This window comes from Panthera uncia, chromosome C2 (assembly GCF_023721935.1).
Source record: "Panthera uncia isolate 11264 chromosome C2, Puncia_PCG_1.0, whole genome shotgun sequence".
Lineage (NCBI taxonomy): Eukaryota > Metazoa > Chordata > Mammalia > Carnivora > Felidae > Panthera > Panthera uncia.
The window spans coordinates 10,076,246-10,094,738 of record NC_064810.1 but is presented as its reverse complement, the minus strand read 5'-3'; the positions used below and the strand labels follow the sequence as shown (position 1 = coordinate 10,094,738).

General features: G+C 47.7%; 1 protein-coding gene across 2 annotated transcripts in view; it reads right to left on the bottom strand.

Annotated features, from left to right (window-relative positions):
• Window positions 1-18,493, bottom strand: part of RUNX1 (RUNX family transcription factor 1) — a 106,259-nt gene that overhangs the window by 52,187 nt on the left and 35,579 nt on the right. For both annotated transcript variants that reach the window (XM_049629259.1, XM_049629258.1), the window contains exon 4: window positions 16,584-16,688. In XM_049629259.1, the coding sequence (XP_049485216.1) occupies window positions 16,584-16,688 (105 nt within the window). The remainder of the gene's footprint in view (window positions 1-16,583; window positions 16,689-18,493) is intronic.

The window sequence follows — 18,493 nt, the reverse complement described above, 5'->3', positions numbered from 1 at the left end:
GACTTGTGGAGGAAAAATGTCATAACTGAGCGCATCAAGTTTCATGTGGAAATGTCTCATTAGAAGTCAAATAGTCCGTCTGGGTGGCTCAGGCCGTTAAGCATCCGACTCTTGATTTCAGCTCAGATCATGATCTCATGGTGTTTGGGCTGGAGCCCTGCGTCAGGCTCCTTGCTGACAGTGCAGAGCCTGCTTGGGATTCTCTCTCTCTCTCTCTCTGTCTCTGTCTCTGTCTCTGTCTCTCTCTCTCTCTCTCACACACACTCTCTGCCCCTCCCCGTTCACACACACACACCCCGTCTCTCTCAAAATAAATAAATAAACTTAAAAAAAAAAAAGAAGTCAGTGGGGGCGCTTGGGTGGCTCAGTCGGTTGGGTGTCCGACTTCAGCTCAGGTCACGATCACAAGGTTTGCGAGTTCGAGCCCCGCGGCGGGCTCTGTGCTGACAGCTCAGGGCCTGGAGCCTGTGTCTGATTCTTGGTTTCCCTCTCTGCCCCTCCCCCTGCTCGTGCTCTGTCTCTCTCTCTCTCTCTAAAAAAATGAACGTTAAAAAAAAAAATTTGAAAAAAAAGTCAAATGGTCTGCCCAACTTGTCTTCTCTAATGTTTCTTTCATCATGCCAAAAATTAAAAAAAGAATAGATAAGAGGCCCTTGCGCTGAGTTGAGCACAACACCCTCATGTAAAGAAAGAGCTGCTTCGGCTCCCCTTGTTTGTTTGTTTTGTTTTGTTTTGTTTTTTTGTAGCATCTGCACACACACGCAGACACAGACACACACAGACACCCACACACACACGGTCCGACGGGCAAAGACCCAACCGCTAGAGACGAGTAGGAAAGGAAAGGTATACAAAGCAACAGTACAAGGGAGAGGCAGAGCCAGCTGGGGCCAAAGCCAGATGAAAACTAACAGAGACTCCGGCGGAAGGAAGGCCCACGCGAGGCCTGCCCCCCACCCCCAGCCATGCCCCCCAGATTCGCGGGACAGAAACAAAACCAAAACGGAGCTGCTCCCGTTCCGGCCTCAGAGTAACAGGACAGTGGAGTTCTTAGCTCGCTCGCAGGAGCTCTTTGAGACCCGGACCACCCTGGAAGCGAAGTAGTCAAAATCTGTAGTCGCTGGTCGCCATTGGTTACCTCCTGTTCCTGTCTGGTGACTCAGGACCTAATTGTAGCTTAGGGCGGAGAACCCGTCCGGTTTCTTTTGCTCTTGACCAGAGGTGGCCGTCTGGGGGGGGGGGGGGGGGGGGGGGGAGGAGACCCCACAGAGGGAGGGGTGCAGGCCGCTCACAAGTTCAAGAGCCTCTCTACTCTATGAGCCTGTAATTCCAAGGCTTATCCACTGTCCTTGATTAAGGGACTGTCTCCAGAAAAGCCCGTTAGGGAGCCATTAAAAAGTAACCTGAGAGCGGTTACTTTTACCCCAGGAGTTCCTAACCCCCCTGGGCGGGCTGTGACTGGAAGGGGACTTTGGAGGGTATGTTTCGGCGGGGGCGGTACCGAGAGGTGAGATTGGGCTGGGGATGCTGCCTGGAGCTTCTGAGCTGGTTCTGGAGTTCTGGTTCTCAGCAGAGCAAGCCCCAGGGCAAGGCCTGCGGACAAGGAGAAGACCATCCCAGGGGTCCACAGATGGCACCTGCCTCACTGAGTTGCCTGGGCATTCCTGTTGTCCACACAGGCCATCCAGCTTCCCTGCGGGGGCCATCCACCTCCCCGCCGCACCCCACTACCCTGTGTGACCCGCAGAGTAAACTGAGGGCCCGTATGAGGTTAGACGGTACCTCGGGAACTGCTGGGTGAATGAATAAACGGATGAAAAAGAAGAGTGAATAAACTCCCCCTTGGTAGGCTAGACTTATCCTGGGATGTGCACTCAGCAGTGTGTACGATGTGCTCTACTCCTCTGTACTTCTGAAGAGGGGAAAGTAAATTCCCTCCATTCCTAAAAGTCCTGGGCCCCCAGGGGGGGTGGGGGTTCCCAGCAGCAGAGAGGGCAGGGAGCACCTGATTTCCACCTCTCTGGTCATAAATCAACTGACCTTGGGGCCGTCCTCATGGAAGCGTGAGATCGAGGGGCTGTCAAAGTCTTCTAGAAAATGGCTGAGCAGCCCCTCAGGTGTGTAAAAGGGCCACGGCACCCCCCCCCCCCCACACTCACAATCTCTGAGCCCTGGCCGGTCAGAAAACCAACAGGAACCAGCAGTTGCTTTTTCACGAGCTATTAGCCCCGCCTCATGCCATCCAGAGAAAAAACTTCCAGGTTGTCTGGGGGATGATGACCTCACTGAGGCTTTTATCCAGGCTTTTAAAAGCCTGTGTTGTCAACACACAGCTGAGAAGCAGCGACCGTCTGTAGGGGAGTAAATCTTCTGCCAGTTACCTGAATGGGCAAGGGGGTATTTGCCGGGGATTCCCAAAGAGCCATGACGTGGTGATGAAAACACTAGTCCCACGGCTTGCCAGGTGACGTTGGGAGGGAAAAGCTCAACTTACTCCAACACACAAATGCCCCCCCATTCACCCTGCTGACCACCTCTGAGCCAGTTATGGAAGGAAAGACCAAACGTGGGCCACCTTCTCCCAGCAACTCTTTCCAGATCTGAAAGGAAGAGGCTTTCTCCTCTTCCTCTGTCTTTACCTTGGGACCGGGCCTATGGAAGGCTGGCTCAGTGACCCCGGCTTCCCAGCTCCACTCTGCTCTGAATGCAATAGGACGCCTGCCTTTTCAACCACTGGTTTTGAACCTTCTCTCCTTTTAACTCCCTGAACAGTCCCTCTCCTGTATGAATACTCCGGGGTGTGAAGGCATCATCTCAGCTCAGAGCGAACGCACTTATAAACTATTGCAGATTATGGTGAGTCTTTCCATAGCCTGTGGGGCGCCCCCCCCCCCCAAAACCCCTGCCCTGACTTTTCCCCCCCCCCAGCTTTTTTTTTTTTTTTTAACTACTTCTGCTTCCTTCATTTTCTTTGCAGCTGCAGCAGAGAGATATAGTAAAGCTACTGTATAGGATTTTGCAAGCAGGGCCTCTGAGAGCTTTCCAAACTCCATACAAGCCGGTTATTCTCTGGCTTGTTTTCTTTGGCTTCAGGTTCGTAACACAGAATGAGTCAAACAGTATTAACTTTCAATAGGGAAGTGGTGTGGTCAACCAAAGCTGTTTGCGGCTAGATTGTGCAGATAGGTAGGGCAGGTAATAAAGAACAGCCCATAATGCTGCAAGGAGGTGAAGGAGGGAGGCAGGCCTCGCTCAGAAACATCTAGCAATTAAGTCAACAGGACTCAAACCATCTTTTCTCGTTGGCTGAGGAATTAACACGAAGGTCTCTGACCGGCCAGCTTCAGGAAGCTGGCCATGCCGGGATTCTGTGGTTTGCACAATTGAGCACTTTGTGGGTATAGGGATGTCTTTCCCTCCACCCCCCCTTCTTTTCTTAAATGATGCCAAAGCCATGGGAAATCTAGTTAGGCTGACTTTCCCTACCTGTGGCATGTCATTCTCGAGTGGACCTTTATTCGTTTCTTTCTCCAGCTTGGGGAGTGATAGATGCCCCCTCCCTCCCCCAGCTTCCCAGTCCTGGGCCTCCCCGGGACGGTGGGCTGAGGGCAAGGCCCCGGGCTCTCCTTCTCCAGGCCGGAAGACCATGCCTTGGAAATGTACCTGCTCCTAGCAGACATCAAGTCAGATTCCGAGAAGCCGACAAGGACCTTAAAATCGTCAGATCGTCTCTCCCGCTCTGCAGATAAGGAAAGGGAGGCTCTGGGAGGGGAAAGCGGAGCTTGGTGCAGCCAGCCAGGGCCAGAAGCTGCCTTTCCCAGGCCAGCGGTCTTTCCACTAGGTGGCCGCTCCCTTGCCCAGGGCTCAGGATTCCTTTTACAGTTCAACCGAGCGGCTCCCGAGAAGAGCCCAGCCCTGGAGACTCAAATTTCAGCAGTTTCCAGTTCTTTCTGCCTGCCTATTTATTTTGAGACTGGCTGAATCACCCAAGGAAGAGAACGAGTTTCTCCCAACCTGGTCCTGGCAGCCAGTCCGTGAAGGAACAGGACAGAGAACCGGCCTCCGGAGCCTTGGAAGAGTCTCACCTCTGAGCTGTTGCAGATTTGACTCGTCCTGGGAAACTGGCACGGAGGCCCAACGGTGTAACATGTCACCTCCCTGAAATCTAATCCAGAAATCTCAGGCAAGCAGCATATGTAAAAAGCCATGGGCAAAAAAGCGGCCACCTAGTGGAAAGACCGGGAACAGGGACTCTACCAGGAACTCTCTTCCCAAGCCTTTCACCCAGAGAAGCTAGAATTCCAGAATCGTCGAGGAAAGGTGGCATTTGGTTTCAGAAAAGAAATACATCTTTAAAGTAAATGCAGCTCTTTTAACTGTTAGGGTTGCTGCTTTTAGCTTCCAGTGTTTTTCAAGGGTATATAGTAGTAGGTAAAGAAAATAGGATATTCTAATGGCAAAAAGTAAAATTCCTGACAGTACGGATTGGCAGCTGGGGCTGATTTGAGCATCTCTATTCCTTTTCTTTTTTTTTTTTTTCTTTTTTTTTCTTTTTTTACATTTATTTATTTTTGAGACAGAGAGAGACAGAGCATGAACGGGGGAGGGGCAGAGAGAGAGGGAGACAAAGAATCAGAAGCAGGCTCCAGGCTCTGAGCCATCAGCCCAGAGCCCGACTCGGGGCTCGAACTCACAGACCGTGAGATCGTGACCTGAGCCGAAGTTGGACGCTCAACCGACGGAGCCACCCAGGCGCCCCTCTCTATTCCTTTTCTACACGTTTCTTCCCCTCGGTTCTGAAAGGCCTGATGAAACAAAATCTACCCTCAAAAAAACAATAATTATTTAAGATCCCTGAGATTTTTGTATAGTAGATACAAAATAATAATCAATTTTTCTATTATATTTTTCTATTATTGCACTATAATCTATTAGATTTCTATTACCTAACTGGTAAGACTGTTTACCAAGCATCTTGATATATATTATCTCATCTGAAATAGTACTAGGCAGTAGACAGCTCATACGATTATTCCCATCTTATAGATGACGCCGTGGAAGCTTCTAGATGTTGACAGGCACACAGCAGCATGAGTGCTAACATTCAGTTAAGAAACAACTAAATTTCGATAAAATCTCTATTTGGAAAAGGACCACTTCTCTCCAGGGCAATCCGGTTAACAGGATTTTGCTTCAGTGAGGAATGAATTGTTGAAATCAGTTCAGTATTTGGAATTAATAGTAGATAGGGTGGAAGGTAAAAGAGAAAAAAAGCCCTTATTGAATTGTATGCTGGGGACCCAATCTGCCAGGAGTTTTTAAAAAATAACTTGGCAATGGGGCGCATGGGTGGCTCAGTCAGTTAAGCATCCGACTTCAGCTCAGGTCAGGATCTCACGGCTCGTGGGTTTGAGACCCACGTCGGGCTCTGTGCTGACGGCTCAGAGCCTGGAGCCTGCTTCAGACTCTATGTGTCCCTCTCTCTCTGCCCCTCCCCTGCTCACACTCTGTCTCTCTCTGTCTGTCTGTCTGTCTCTCTCTCTCAAAAAAAAAAAAAAAAAAGAATAAACATTATAAAAAGAAAATTTAAAAATAAAAACTAACTTGGCAATGGCACATATTTGGTCCCCAGTTGGGCAGAATTCCAGTAGTTTCCCTTGGTAAAGGCTAAGGGATGAGGGAAAGGGACCTGTGTCCAGGGCACGTGCTAATATTTAAGGAGCTCCTCTGTGCCAGGCTGTGCTATCATCAATCTGCACAAGACCTCCCTCTCATAGGGCTATCACCCTCCTGGTTTTACACCCGAGAGGGCTGAGCTTGGGGAGGCTAATCTGATCATGGAGGAGAGGCGGGGTTGAACGAAGCAGCCAACTCTCTAGTTGCCAACCCCCGCTCTAGCCTGCCTCTCAGGCACACTCCTTTCACCTTCACACCCTCCAGCAAGGCAGGTGTCGCTAAGCCCATTCTTCAGATGGGGAGACTGATGTGCCACTGGTCAGTGGCAGGGATGACACCTGAAGCCGGGCTGGTCCAGCTCCAAATGCCTCTCTCCCTCCCTCCGGCTCAGAGCTCTCTGCTCCGTTTCTGCAACCCGGGGTTATGCCCTGTTGGCAATGCTGGAGAGAAACAAAAAGATGTGACTGTGTGCAGTTCTCTGTAGCTCTTTCAAGTGAATGAATTGGAAATATCACAAAACCACTTCAAAGCTAAGTAAAAATAAGGTGATCCCGGGAACAAATCCAAAAGGGGCCATAAATGCATACAGTCCTTAAGGATTTACTTATTTCAAAATATTTACATTTTATCTCAAATGACCAGAAGACTGACTTCTAGGCCACGGTGAACAAAAACAAAAACAAAACCAACCAAACACATAGATCAAGTGTTCGACATTTCGGTAAATGAAAGAATACCGAAAGACTTCCATAACGGTCTCAGCTTTACTGAATACTGGCTTTAGTGGAACCTGAGTATATGTAGATCAGGGAAGTAACAAACTAATGTACTACCATTAACTTACTTTATAGGGGTCTAGGGAGTTGGCAGATTAACTCAGTCGTGTTCCTTAAAAAAAAAGAAAGAAAAGAAAAGAAAAAGAAAAAGAAGGCAAAGAGAAAAGAACTTTGCTTTGGGTACCTAAATTATTTGTTTTTAGTTTATCCCTTCTTTATTGTCAACTTTTCATGGCAAAAACCCTTGAAGACAGCTCAATTATCAAGGACAAGCACACTGAAAGAACAGAACCCCAAAATTGCAAGTGAGCCCGAATGAACTTAAATACAGATCTAGGGCGAGGGGGTGGCTTTTACTTATTTAAGCTGAACTTCTGGTTTTTGCTTTGTTTGGTTTTTTTCTCTGTGGTGATGGAGTTCTAGGAGATCCATTGGATCTAATTCTTACTTGAGGACTTTCTTGGCTACCTAGCTTACAGGACAAAAACCCAAGCCTTTGGGAAAACTTGAGCAGAGTTTTGTTTGTCTGCTTTCTTTTCTTTTTTTTTTTTTTAACGTTTTTTTATTTTTTTATTTTTTTATTTTTGAGACAGAGAGAGACAGAGCATGAACGGGGGAGGGGCAGAGAGAGAGGGAGACACAGAATCGGAAGCAGGCTCCAGGCTCTGAGCCGTCAGCCCAGAGCCCGTCGCGGGGCTCGAACCCACGGACCGCGAGATCGTGACCTGAGCCGAAGTCGGACGCTTAACCGACTGAGCCACCCAGGCGCCCCTCTTTTCTTTTTTCAATAAATGTTTTTATTTACTTATTTTTTTGAGAGAGAGAGGAAGAGTGAGTGAGCAGGGAAGGGGCAGAGAGAAAGGGGGACAGAGGATCCTACGCAGGCTCTGTGCTGACATCAGAGAGCTCGATGTGGGGCTCGAACTCATGAACCCTGAGATCCTGACCTGAGCTGAAGCTGGACGCTTAACTGACTGAGCCACACAGGCGTCCCTGTTAGTTTGTTTTCAAAACAAAAAGCGGAAGTGGCTGGTGTACGAAAAAATTCTAGATCCGTCCCACAGTCAAGAAGCCGGTCTGATAATGTGTGTGGCACGGCCAAACCCAGTCCATCCACAGGCACAGGTCCACGTGCCGGCCTTGGCAATGGCATTCACGGAGCTGGGGCCCACCTGTTGCTGTAGCACCCGAGGTTACCAATGCCCCAGCTCAGGTCCCCTCACAGGGCAACTGGATGCCACCCACGAACCTCGGCTGAGCTACTCCCCTCAGGCCACAGGGTCCGTGGGATGCTAACTGCCCCACCACACGCACCCGGAAAAGTCTCCAAGTCTGTAGGGTGGGAGCACCAGGTCATTGAAATGTGCCACTGAATGTCTTTGGGGGGAAATGAAGAAAAGCCCTACAAACAGATACCAAAATATCAAAAAAACGCCAAAAACCAAAAAACCAAAAAACCAAAACAAGTCTAGAAAGACACGATGGTTTAGGGTGGCTGAGCAGGTTTCCTATGCCTGCAAAGCTTGCCTGTGGCTGGCGGGTCCAGGTACCCCGGGAGGAGAGCTGCCTTCCTCTGGGGCAAGGATTCAGATTCCAGGGGCCTCTGGCACACTTTGTCAGTTTTCTAGAACAGTGCGGAAGAGCCTGTCCTACAGCCCTGTCATGCCTATATTGAAAAGAGCCCACACGTTAGATCTCAGCACCGACTTGCGATGTTACTCAGACAGGATTTTTCCCCTGGAATTTTTCACAAAGTTCAACATTTGGGAGCAAGAGGGACTTGGGAGCAACATTTTACCCAAGAGGGACTTAGGAACAGTGCCCGGAGTGTTTCAAGGGTCCATAAAAGTGCCAGAAAAGAAATTTTGCTGGGTCTAAATACAAAAGGAAAACTGAAAAAAAAAATCAAAATTTATAAATGTTTAATTAAATGTCTTAAAAAATGCAGCATGATGGCGACTTCATGAATTTTTAAACTGAGGATTCTCAATTTTTTTTTTTTTTGGCTTAGAGTTTTCTCATAGCCAAAGAACTCTAAGACCAAATGCAAATAATTGCTCTGTCTTCTGAACACTTATTGTGGGCCCTACATGTTCCACAGAGGCTGTCTTATCCAGCCTCCCAGCCATGTGAGGTTAATAAAGCCACTGTCCTTGTTTTATGGAGGCTCAGCCTCCCCTCCCTCTCTGGTATGGTCACCCGCACAGTTAGCAAGTGAGGATATGGGGATCTCAGACCCTGATTGCACTCACCTTGTTCATGGTGGTGAAATCGGGGCTGAAGGTAATAAAACAAGTTACCCACAGCCAGATAATTTCAAAAATAAAGGACAAAATGGGGCGCCTGGGTGGCTCAGTCGGTTAAGCGTCCGACTTCGGCTCAGGTCATGAGCTCGCAACTCATGGGTTCGAGCCCCGCGTCGGGCTCTGTGCTGACAGCTTGGAGCCTGGAGCCTGCTTTGCATTGTGTGTCTCCCTCTTTCTCTGTCCCTCACCCACTCGTGCTCTGTCCCGGTCTCAAAACTAAATAAACAATAACAATTAAAAAAAAATGATGAAAGCTCTTTCAAAAATTTACAGAAGGAAAAAAACCCACAATGGTATCCAACATATCACACATGTGGGTGCATGTGGATATGTCCGATGTCACACAGGACGGAGTCTCCTTCCCCCAGGGAAGGGGGCCCAGAGACTCGGCCTCGAAGGGGCCTTGCTTGTGTGGAACTTAGGGCTCTGTTTTTCGGACAATATTTTGTTACTCCTTCCAAGTGGGAGCTAATTTAGAGATTATCTCATCCCATCGCCTGGTTGGTCAGTAGAGGAAAGTGAGGAATAAAGTACCTGAGATAATTGCTTGAGGTCACATCCACTGGCCTGATGGCGTCATTGTGAAACCCAGGTCCCCCGTTCAGGACCCAGAGACCTTTCTACATGTTTTAAGATTAAGAAATGGCAGCCTAGAGAGAGACAGATTCTTTTTTCTCCTTTTAGCACTTCATATAGTAAATTCTGACAAGGGATGTGATACATTAGCTTAGATCTTGACCTCACCGGGGTGAAACTCAAGACAGTGCTTGGGTTTACAATGGCCTCGATGGAAAGAGAAATCCAAGGTAATGGTCTAAATTTCACTGCCTGCTTCCTCTCTCCTCTTTCTCCTCCATTAGACTGTGAAGGTGCCCAGATCCTTTCCTGGCATTCTCACTGGTACCTGGAAGGGATTTTTGCCCCTTCTGTTCTACAGCAATGTAAATACCATCTAAAAAATCTTAGTAACCTTGATATAAAATAGAGCTAGTTACCAAGAGGTCATAGGCCTCCCCGAGTCTTGGGGAGCACCGAGGAGGGATTATCCCTGTTTCCAGGAACAGAAGCATACTTCTCCCAGGATCTTCCTCTATTCCCATTTGTCCAAGGGACCCTTTTGGACCTGGGCCTGAATTAAGTCCATCGAAAACTCAAGGGCCAGGGAAATCTTTATATAAAAGTTTTCTTAATCTTGTTTCATACTACTAAAAATAACAAGCAGAAAGAGGTTCTAAAATTCATTGGAAACACTTAGGCACATTATTATTAATCCTTGAAAAACTGCCATTGCTAAGTCTTGGGGGTTGTTGGGGAACTTAGCACATGAGAATTACAGTACCAGAGAAAGTCACCCCAGAATGTCCATCGTAGCACCGAAATGCCTCTCAGAGTGAGGGGGGAGGGATATAAGTCAGTAGAACATTTCCTCTTCTTTGACCCTCAGCTTGTCTCTTACTTTATATCGGAGTGGGAGGGAAGAAGATAGCATTATTTCCTTTTTCTTTTGTGGAGCCAGATTTCATCTAGAAAAAAAACTGAGGTCCAAATCTGATATTTGAAAAATCCAGAGGATTAAGTAGATCACTGTTCATTAACTGGAAGAAATGCTTAAGCAGTTCTGAGCAAACAAAGCGACTGTAGACGGATAACTGCAATCCTGAGCTCACAGATCTATAAAACTGCCTGGACTTCCACTAACCATTTGGTGGCAAATGACACAAATTTTCATCTTTCCAGAGGGCTGCACCCGTACATCTGGACCTTCCGGGAAGCTCTTTGCCAAAGGTGGGGGGGGAGGGGGCACAAGACTTGGACTGTTCAAGTGATCATTTTGTTACATTAAAACAATTCTGTGTTCATGTTTCTTTATTTTTGAGACAGAGAGAGAGAGAAAGAAAGCAGAGCATGAGCGGGCAACAGAAGGAGGCACAGAATCTGAAGCAGGCTGCAGGCTTTGAGCTGCAGGCCCGGGGCCCGATGCGGGGCTCGATCTCACGAACTGGGAGATCCTGACCTGAGCTGAAGTCAAATGCCAAACCGACTGAGTTAGCTACCCAGGCACTCCTCATTTTGTTACCTGATTCATCTTTCCTGGAGGTCCCTGCTTCACGTCCGTCCCCAAGCAGACCCTGGTGACAGACGTGGAATGAAGTACCTGTGACCACGTGGCCGTTCACCGGGTCCTGCCCCATGCCCCAGGCTGTATTGCATTACAACCTCATCCAAGGGCGAATGCGGGTTCCCTTCCTGTCCAATGACTGCCAAGGCTATGAGGCTCGGCTTTCTTGAAGACGGCTGTATTTGAACCAGAGTCGGATTGATACACTCTCCTAATAAAAAATTTCTGAAGCAGAAATTTCAACGTTTTTTTTTTTTTTTTTTTTTTAAATTTATTTTTGGGACAGAGAGAGACAGAGCATGAACGGGGGAGGGGCAGAGAGAGAGGGAGACACAGAATCGGAAGCAGGCTCCAGGCTCCGAGCCGTCAGCCCAGAGCCTGACGCGGGGCTCGAACTCACGGACCGCGAGATCGTGACCTGGCTGAAGTCGGACGCTTAACCGACTGCGCCACCCAGGCGCCCCTCTGAAGCAGAAATTTCAATACAATGAAGCGCAAGGAGGGGTTGGCGCAGTTCTTCAGAACAGACCGTGGCGGCTGCGGATGGCCGCGTCTGGGCTGTTTCGTTTCAGGTCTCGCTTACTGACCCTGTGACCTTGAGCGAGGGATGTCTCTTCTCTTTGCTTCCACTTCCTCACCTGTTCTCGCAAAGATGAGATCAGTTGATCTACGGGAAGCCCTTTGAATGGCGTTGGGCAGACAATCAGCACTAAGTGTTAAAGAAGGCTGGTGCCCCAGAAAATGGCATTTTCCGAAGTTTTTCAGGAACGGCTCCACCTAGCTCTCTGTTATTGTGAATTCCAAGCCAGCACAGCAGTTACTGTGAAGGACTCCTTTAACCTGAGGGCAGGTGTTGTCCCAGAGATGGCCAATATTTGTTTTATTAATCTTTTCGATTTTTAATTAGGTTGCTCAGTGTTCCAGAAGTTAACAGCTATCTGGCCAGACAGGTAATGGCTTGTGACATCAGAAGGACTCTCCAGTCTGCACCCCTGGGATCCCCACCCCCTGCCCGTCGGGTCACCTAGGGTCCCGGCTGCTAACTCTCCTCAATCTCTCCTTAGCAAAATGTCTTCCTCCACGGCCCTGGGCCGCCACACAAATTATTTAGTCAAACAGCTGCAGAGAATGTGCTTCGGTATCTCAGGATTATCATATCACAGATCCATGGGCTCGAGCTAGGAGTTTTCATTAGATCCCCTCAAATATAAAAAAATACATCAAAAACAACTCTCGAGTCCCGTTTTCCTGAAAAAGCCGGTCGCCCTGTCTCTCCTGCGTAACGAGAAGACTTTTTCTTTCAAAGTGTTAACAAGCCACAAAGTGTGGTTCTGTCTCCGTCCTGGAAATGTACTGTCATTTGCATAACAAGCCACCCAGGATTGTTGCGTCTGTGTACTATCTACATAGGGCTGCTTGCAAGAACCGTTCCCCACAGAGAAAATGCCTGCGGACAGTGCTCTTTCTCCATCATAAATTTAACTTTTCATCAATTGGTAATTTCTCTCTTAGTCTGACATGAAAAATAAATCTCACGGAGTGTGGAAAAAAACAAACCCCAAGTTTTGACTCACTAAATGGCAGGTCAGTTACTGCGAAAGAGCAAATAACCGTCTGAAGTGAAAACGGTTTTCACTTCTCTCCGGAATACACTTTCTGCTGTACCTTCGCCACCGAAACCCAGGAAAGTGGGGTGGGAAGCACCAAGTTATCCCTTTGGCCTAGGAAACAGTCGGCTGTGGCATGCTTTCTAATTCATAGTCCTTTTCTTTCTTTTCTTTCTTTCTTTTCTTAACGTTTATTTATTTTGAGAGAGAGAATGCATGAGCCGAGGAGGGAGGGGCAGAGAGAGAGGGAGAGAGAATCCCAAGCGGGCTCCACGCTGTCCGCACGGAGCCTGGCACGGGGCTTGACCTCACGGACCGTGAGATCGTGGCCCGAGCCGAAATCAAGAGTGTGACGCTTAACCGACACAGCCACCCAGGCGCCCCCACTGTTCTTTCCTTAATCACCTGAGCGTCAGGTTGAGTGACATAAGCTTTCCTTCAGATTCTTTGCATGAGGGTTTCAAGTTAAAGGCCTCCATGCCTGCAATGAAGCACCACCGTTTGCCCCTTTCAGACCATCTTACAGCTGGGATGAACGCGAGAAGCCCTATGAGCTATCGCCTCATTTAAAACACGAGGGTGAGAAGCCAGCTCAGAGACTTTGGCATAGGTGGTGGACAGATGGCCCAGGTGGATGAAGAGGTGAACGGACAGGTGGACAGGAGAACAGGATGAGGTACCAGGAGCCCCTCATTCTCCTCCTGCCTTATTACCAACTACTTTTTCTCAACCAAGGCAAATGATTTCATGTCTCTGGGACTTTCCCTTCTCTCTGAGGCCACAAGGCCCGGAGGCTCTCTCTTCAGCTCCCCCGCTCTTTGATGCCATGAAACGATAGAACTTTTCAAAACGATTGTACTTGTCAATGCCAGGGCCACTTTGCCGTAACTACCTACTGGAATATCATTCAGCCTTAATAAGGAAGGAAATGCTGCCATTTGCAACAACATGGATGAACACTGAGGATATCACGCTACGGGAAATAAGTCAGACAGAGAAAGACAAATACGGGATGATCTCACATGTAAAATCTAAAAAAAAAAAAAAAAAGAGAGAGAGAGAGAGAGAAGAACTCATGGAAACAGAGAGCCGATCCGTGGGGGCAGGGGCAGGGGATGGGGGTAGAACGAGTGCAGGGAAGTAGGCAAAAATGGTGAAGGGGTGCAAGCTTCCGGTTGTAAGATGAACGGGTCCTGTGGATGTAACGGATAGCATGACGACTATGGTTGACAATACTGTGTCCTACAGTTGAAAGTTGCCAGGCAAACAGATCGTAAAAGTTCTCAGCATGCACACACGCACGCACACACTATTTGAGTGGATGGATCTGTTAACTCATCTTGCCGCGGTAATCATTTTGCAATATACACGTACATCGAATCATCATGTTGCAAACCTGAAACTTACACAATGCTATAGGTCAATGACATCTCAATAAAGCTGGGGGGAAAAAAAACACCCAACTCTGTTCACTTTCTCATTAAAAACAAAATGGCTGCGAGCAGAACTTCATCAAAAAGTAGTTCCCACCTTGAATCGAGATGTTCACATAAGGAGGAAAACAGCATACTAATATTAGCAGTGAGGGGCCCCACCCTTGCTTCCTGGGTGAATAGAAAAGTCAGCATTACTCAAGCCCCTCTGGGAGTCTGTGTGCATTTAATTCTTCTTCTAGAAGACCTTTGTGAAATGCGAGACTGTCTACTTGGGACTGTTACACCTCTCTATAGCATGCTTAGCACCTCCCTTTTCATTTTTCCTAAGACCCCAAATTCCATTTGGCAGGAGAGACGCCATAAAAATGGATGCCTCTGGAGCAAATCCCTTCTGCCTGTTCAAAGAGCCCTTCTCAATCGTGACCGCTTTCTGGAGTTATAAAACAGCAGGGGAGTCAACTGTATACACAGGCAGGCCCTTACAATAGCATATTTTCCCCTCCGGCTGCCAATTCTGAACAGTCAGAGCGACCATCATTTGTTTTTCTCAAGCTCAGCCACCTGGATGCTTCTTTGAATGTTACAGGAAATACAAGCAGTGGGGCAAAAACCTGCCCTTTTTTCTGCATGAGAGAATAACAGAGGTAGAGGTATATCAAGGGGTCACCTGGTTAAAGCTTCTTCCTCCAGGCAGGTCACCGTTTGAACGGTCTGAGTCGAAACTACTGTTTCTATTTTTTAAAGACAGAGATTCTACAACCACCCGAGTGAGCCTCTCTCACGACTTCGCGACCCCCCGAGTCATTTTCCTGACACCTCACAGCCGCCTGCATGCCCCCTGCCCCCCAACCCTGGGCTCTGCTCGAATCTAAGCCTGCTTCCTCTTTGGTCCTCTACAGAGAGCCAAGGCGCCTGCTGGGTGTTTCTGTTCCGTTATTAATATGACAGGGTCACTATGAGTCTTCAGTTGGCCACGCCTACTTTGGAAACCTACAAAGCTGGGTTTGGCTGTCACTGTGTGGTCCTGTGCCTGTGGCCTGGCTGTTCAAACACAGACTGGAATCAGGGGGATGCCACCAAAGTCCCAGAGTTTCCTGAGTCTGGGCATGACCCGACAGATGGTCTCCGTGACTTCAAGAGAAAAAGCGGAGAGGCGGTAACCGAGGTCAGAGATACAGGGAGTCACACAGAGCAGGCAGACTGCACCCAGGCGCTCCTCGTGAATGGAATGCCACATCCTGGGGGGCTCTTCCTGGCGGGTGTGGTTTCCCTGTGGGGTTCTTCCCTCTCTGGGGCACTGAGAAAGCTAAGGCAGCACATGGGATGGTTCTATGCGATCAAGACACTATGAGGCATGAGTTGGGGTGAGCACGGGGTGACCTGTAGAGTCACGCCTGGGGGCGGCCTTACCGCCCCATGAGCACCCCCACAACGAGAAAGGCCCCTGGAGGACAGCCCTGCCGAATAGCAGTCACAGAGGCGGGCAGGGAGCCTCTCCTGCGGATGGACAACGTCTCCCGAGTTCATCCTCTGTGCCAGGCACAAAGCGTTGTGTCTTCCTGTCTTATAAAAGCGGCCCTCACTATTATCTCCATTTTGCAGATGAGGAAACTGAGGTCCGGGGAGGTTCCATAACTTGCTGAAGGCTTAAGCGCCTGAACCAGAACTCCACTTGTTTCCCCCACCGGCCCAACATCCCCAGAACCCAAATTCTTAACCAGTCCGTTTTACGACCTCGCCTCCCCGTGTCTCAACCTCCAGGCATAAGCCCTGTTTTTGAATCTCTCCCACCAGAAGAGACAGTACTCATTTTCCACCCCGGGGACCTGATACGGTTTGGAGGCGTGCAGATGATGGGTAGAACCCAGCCTCCGGCCCGGGGAAGGGTGTGGTTCTGGAAAAGAGTGTTACTCTTGTGTTTACTCAAAGATAGTCATTAAGTCACCGTGAAAACATCTTTCTGCAGACTAAACAACCCCACTGCTTTTTAAAAAAGCTTTCCTCACAGGAGCTATTTCTTTTTCTTTCTTTCTTTCTTTCTTTTTTTTTTTTTTTTTTTTGGTACCGTCTTTCTATATTTACTGGTTTTCCCCCAGGAATTCTTCTGCCCTCCCATTCTCTATTTTAATCAATCCTGTAATAAGATTCTGATCTATGCCACAGAAAAGACATGGTCATTTTCATAGTTTTCATCTCTGGCCTTAACAATAGAATAAAAGGCCAGCATGGATAGTAATCACTACTTGTGGTCCACTCTGACCCTCAGGCATTTTTTTTTTTTTTTTTTTGGGCCACCCCTGCGGCTGGCCATTCTTCCATTTACTGTTTGTTTCTGATACTGTTGAACTTCACCGTGTATTTGAGGGACTAGTCCTTAGTGTCATGCAGCCCCGAAATGCTTCCAACACACATTTGACTCAGGCTGATTTGCTTCTGCCTTCTAAGAGAATGCTTTAAAAGGAGCCCAGTGCTCAGAGACAAACTTTGACGACTGTCAACGATAAAATTCTCTCTCCCTGCAGGAGCCTCCTATCCCTCTCTGACACAGGTTTTAGACGCATTTGAGCAACGTCAGTCAAACCCAAGGATTCTGAGATACCCTCTCTGGTGCCTCAGCGTCCCAGCCCAGAGGTTTGCCAGCCCCGGGGGGGGGCCCCACTTACTTCGAGGTTCCCGGGGTCCATCCACTGTGATTTTGATGGCTCTGTGGTACGTGGCAACTTGTGGTGGGTTCGTGAAGACCGTGATTGTCAAAGTGAAGCTTTTCCCTGTTGGAACACGAAAGAGAACACACAAAACAATGAGGTGATGGCCTGGATATATCTGCTGGGTAGTTGACCATTAATTTATGCTTTCCAGCCATCAAACTGGAAAGGTGGCACTTCTTGGGCACAAGTTGGTGGTTTTTCCAACACTCCCTTGAGTTTGGCTTTGCTTAAATTCCAGAATGCACACCTTTGGTATTTGTGTAAGATGTTAACACTTTGCATAGTTACACGGCTTCCGTTTAATCATCAATAAAACAACACAGGATCAAGAGAGATTCAGCTTTGTTTTCTTTCAAGCCAAGACTCCAGGGAACATGGGATCGGATTGGCTGCTATCCACTCCCCCAGAGCTGGTCCCCAAGGAGTGAAAGAAACTGTATCCATCTTTGCTTTTTTTTTTTTTTTTTCAATATATGAAGTTTATTGTCAAATTGGTTTCCATACAACACTCAGTGCTTCATCTTTCCTTTTTAACATTGATTGCTTGCCCCTTCAAGGATTGGGAAAGACGGAGTACCTGAGTTTGGGAATAGGCTAAATTCAAATTATTCTCTCTGTATTTCAAAGACACTAATTGCTGGTGGACTTTAAATATTATTATTAATTAAAAAAATTTTATTAACATTTATTCATTTTTTTTTTTTGAGTGAGAGAGAGAGAGAGAGAGTGTGTAAGTGCAAGTTGGGGAGGGGCAGAGAGAGAGGGAGACACAGAATCCCAAGCAGGCTCCAGGCTCTGAGCTGTCAGCACAGAGCCCGACACGGGGCTCGAACTCACAGACCGTGAGATCATGACCTGAGCCAAAGTCGGACGCTTAACTGACTGAGCCACCCAGGCACCCCTAAATATTATTTTTAAACGCTGGATGCTATTACAGGTACTCATGGGATTGGCCAGACACAATTTACAGTCAACAAACTGACTTCACAATATGTAACTGACAGACTGAGGTTCAATAAGGACTAGAGACATATACACGCACGGGGATCTCCACCCAAACACTTCACATACATGCATGGGACACAAGCACCTTTTTATAACATATGTCTACCGCCATGGTTTTAGTAACTTTTAAAAACTATTTTAAAATATATATATAACTCAGAATACAGTGACTAACGTATAAATACATAAATAACTAACAGAACAGAAATATACCAACAATTAATATTAATAATATAAGTATTAATATGCACATATATTGATCATTGAAAACATTTTTTGGCTAGGTGGTTCAAAGGGCGAACTCTCGGTTTGAACTTGGGCTGGCTGACCTTTGGCAAGGCCCCAGACCCCTCCGTGCCTCAGTGCCCTTACCTGGAAAATGGGTACATATAACATTTTCTGAGCTCATAGGAGTAAAATCATTAAAATGGTATCTGGAGCATGATATTCGAAGGTGCGCGCGCGTGTGTGTGTGTTGTGCTCGCTTTTATTATTTTCCTTTTCTGTTTCTCAGAGTTCCCCAACAGGATCCTAAGGTTTGACTAAGCATGATATTTGGACCACCCACATCACTGCAGTGGGTCTCTATTCAACAGTTTCTCCTCTTAGTCATGTACCATGAAATGAAACCTAGAAGAAATGAAAGGCCCACCCATCCCCCTATCTGTTCCCAACCCACGTAAGACTCAAATTGTCTTCCTCCCCCAAGTTAGAAAGAACAGAGCATCTTCAACTGTCCTGCACGTTTTCACACCAAAGAAAGCTACAAAAAGCTCAATAAAAACACAGGTGACCCTTGAACAACACAGGTGTTAGGGGCAGCGACCCCTGCCCTGTTGAAAATCCATGTATAACCTTTG